Source organism: Austrofundulus limnaeus, unplaced genomic scaffold (genome assembly GCF_001266775.1).
Source record: "Austrofundulus limnaeus strain Quisiro unplaced genomic scaffold, Austrofundulus_limnaeus-1.0 Scaffold71, whole genome shotgun sequence".
NCBI lineage: Eukaryota > Metazoa > Chordata > Actinopteri > Cyprinodontiformes > Rivulidae > Austrofundulus > Austrofundulus limnaeus.
The window spans coordinates 486,155-488,867 of record NW_013952473.1 but is presented as its reverse complement, the minus strand read 5'-3'; the positions used below and the strand labels follow the sequence as shown (position 1 = coordinate 488,867).

The 2,713-nt window shown below is 37.5% G+C and overlaps 1 protein-coding gene across 1 annotated transcript in view; it reads right to left on the bottom strand.

Annotated features, from left to right (window-relative positions):
• The window catches only part of lonrf4 (LON peptidase N-terminal domain and ring finger 4), a 33,109-nt gene that overhangs the window by 28,930 nt on the left and 1,466 nt on the right, over positions 1–2,713 (bottom strand). The window contains exon 2 of the mRNA XM_014010617.1: positions 313–431. Within this exon, the coding sequence (XP_013866071.1) occupies positions 313–431 (119 nt within the window). The remainder of the gene's footprint in view (positions 1–312; positions 432–2,713) is intronic.

Sequence of the window (2,713 nt, the reverse complement as noted above, 5' to 3'; positions counted from 1 at the left end):
CTAATTCTGTACTGTGGAGATCATTAAGAGTCGTTGTCGGGTGAAAAAATCTTTCGCTAACACTGTGTTGACCGTGAACCGGAAGTGTTGGGAGTGGCATMAAGTGCTGCKCCRGATGTYCGTGGCATATAGGCTATTACAGAATCTCCTTTATGGTGGAAGCCGCATGGTTTAATCAAACTCCTCTACTCAGATGATCAAAAACAATTCACACTTTGTACAGAGGCAGCCTCATAAAACTGCAATAAAGTTGTAATGAGACTGAAACCGAACAGCGAGGCCCGGTGGGTCTAAAACCTGCTCGTTTCTCACTTCTGTCCAGGTGGGGTGAAGGCAGCAGAGGTAGTCGAGGTCCGTCAGAGCGTCAGTGAAGCGCAGCAGGCCCAGGTTAGCTTCGGCCCTGCAAAGCTTCAAACTCCGGTTGTCTGGGTCTGAGGACACACAGACAAAAACGATTAGGTCACTGCATTACGTAATGAGAAACACGCACATTGCAACAGTAAGCATTAGTCTTTTAAAAACCCATTATTACTCTATTAGATACCCATTTAGACCTAGTGTTTACAAACACACTATTTTAATGCTACTATTGATCACATTTAAACTCAGTGTCATTAATTAACACTCACACTTTACTTATTGTTTAAAAACAGCATAAAAGGAAATCCATTTGTCACATAAACATTCATGAGTGCCTGTTACCTAAAGCTGTTACACAAGTTATGTTTATACAGAACAGGCCTGCACAAACACCGACTCGCCTCTTGGAAATGGCCCAGTTGTAACAAAATGAGAAAGAAAATTGACAGACAACAACCAGGCCCGGCCTCGAAACCTTCAAAAGACGAAGGGCAAACGTTTGKGCGAGCACGTGCCAGGCGTTGTTGTTACGTAACGCTGGAGCGAAGGGTTGGATTGGCAGGGGATGATGGCGAGCTGGGAAGGTAATTTAATGGTAGGTTGAACTCAGTGGAACACAAACACTCCTACACTGCGAGGGCAGACGTCGTCCCTTTTCATTTCTCATGGCAAGTTACTTGCAGGAAATTAGGTCGATTGATGTTAAAAATAAGACAAATGTGGAGGAGCGACTGCACACACACATCACACACATCATACAAAAAATATTTTTTCTTGCAAGTTGAAAGTTTTTTCTTATTTTACAGAAAATGTTCCACAAATACTTTTCTACATTTTTGTCTTTTTATTTTTCTTGACTGCAGGAGGCTAAAAAAAACAAGATTTGTTTTTAGCTAGAGCCAAATGCATGTTGTTTTTCAAATAATCAGCTGTCAATGTTTTCTTTTTTTTTTTAACTATTTGTCCAACTGTGTGTGACTATCTGGGACAGATGGGGAAATGTTCGACCAGATTGCTGCATCATTCTTCAGATTCAAAGACCTTTAGATTAAATATCGTTTCATTTTACATTCATTTTACATGTTGCAATGTCATTAAATGGCCAAAACATTAAAAATATGCACTTTTTTTCCCCAATCGATTGCTATTACATCCTTAAAGCATAACAAAATTTATGAATGGCTGTAAACTGCCACATGCGTTTGTTTACCTGTGGAAACAGATAAAGTTAAAGAAAATAAGTCCAATGATTTGGACATAATTGTTTTATTGTTGCATTCAGGATTCTTGAGATAAAGTGCCTGGGCCATGCTTATCATACACAAAATATCACATAAAACRTTTTTTTTTATTTATGAAACCTGGCATGATGCACACAATTTTACCCATTTGGTCACATAACTGTCTGATTTCCTTTTGAACTTGGCTCAGTCCAAATGAAACAGGAAGTAACATCAAAGGGGAACTCTTTAAAAAAAAGGTAACTCGTCTTTTCTTATTTAACTCTGACTCTTTTAAATATCTCTCTGATAATGAATCAAAATAAACTAAAGAAACACCACATTCTTTTCTACAGTCTGTCGTTAGCCGTTGTAGCAATAATCTGTTTGCAGACATTCCCCTTTGACATCACTTCCTGTTATTTTCACATGCAAATATCTCAAAAACTGTTCATTTCAGTGGCATGAATTTTCTTTCCCAATATGTTATCAATGTTATCTTTCAAAGTGGTAATATTTCTTACAGGCACTTTAAAATATTCAGCTAAAAAGGCTTTGTTTACATTGAGTGAGTGCCTGCATTTAAGAACTGCGCATCAATATATCTGGAAAACAATTGGAGTAAACTCACTGGAAACGTACCATGTGATATAGTTGGGGTTGACCTGTTTAAATGTTTGATTTCAGTGTAACTTTAATGCATTGCATGGAAACAAGAGCAACACGCTCACTGATTTGGACGTGATTCTCCTAGGGTCAGGGGTCTGCAACCAGCGGCTCTGGGGCCACATGTGGCTTTTTGGCCTCTCTGCAGTGGCTCTTTGAAATATGACCAAACATAATAATTTTTGGGGAGTTTGTATACTCACAACAGAAATCAAGTTGTATGTAAATATGTGATCAATACAGATATAAAAAATTAAAAGATGTTAGCTGCTAGCCTGTTGTTTTCTTAAATAATCTAACTTCTTTCTCTCAAATCCATCAGAATTGCCTTTAAAGAAATTGAAGACTACATAATATTTAGAAAAAAATGCCTGAATATATCAGTTGTACTAGTTTTTATGAAATTTGGTATAAACTACAGTATTTTTCTTGTTTACACAAATCTGTTCTTTTTATTTGTCCTGATG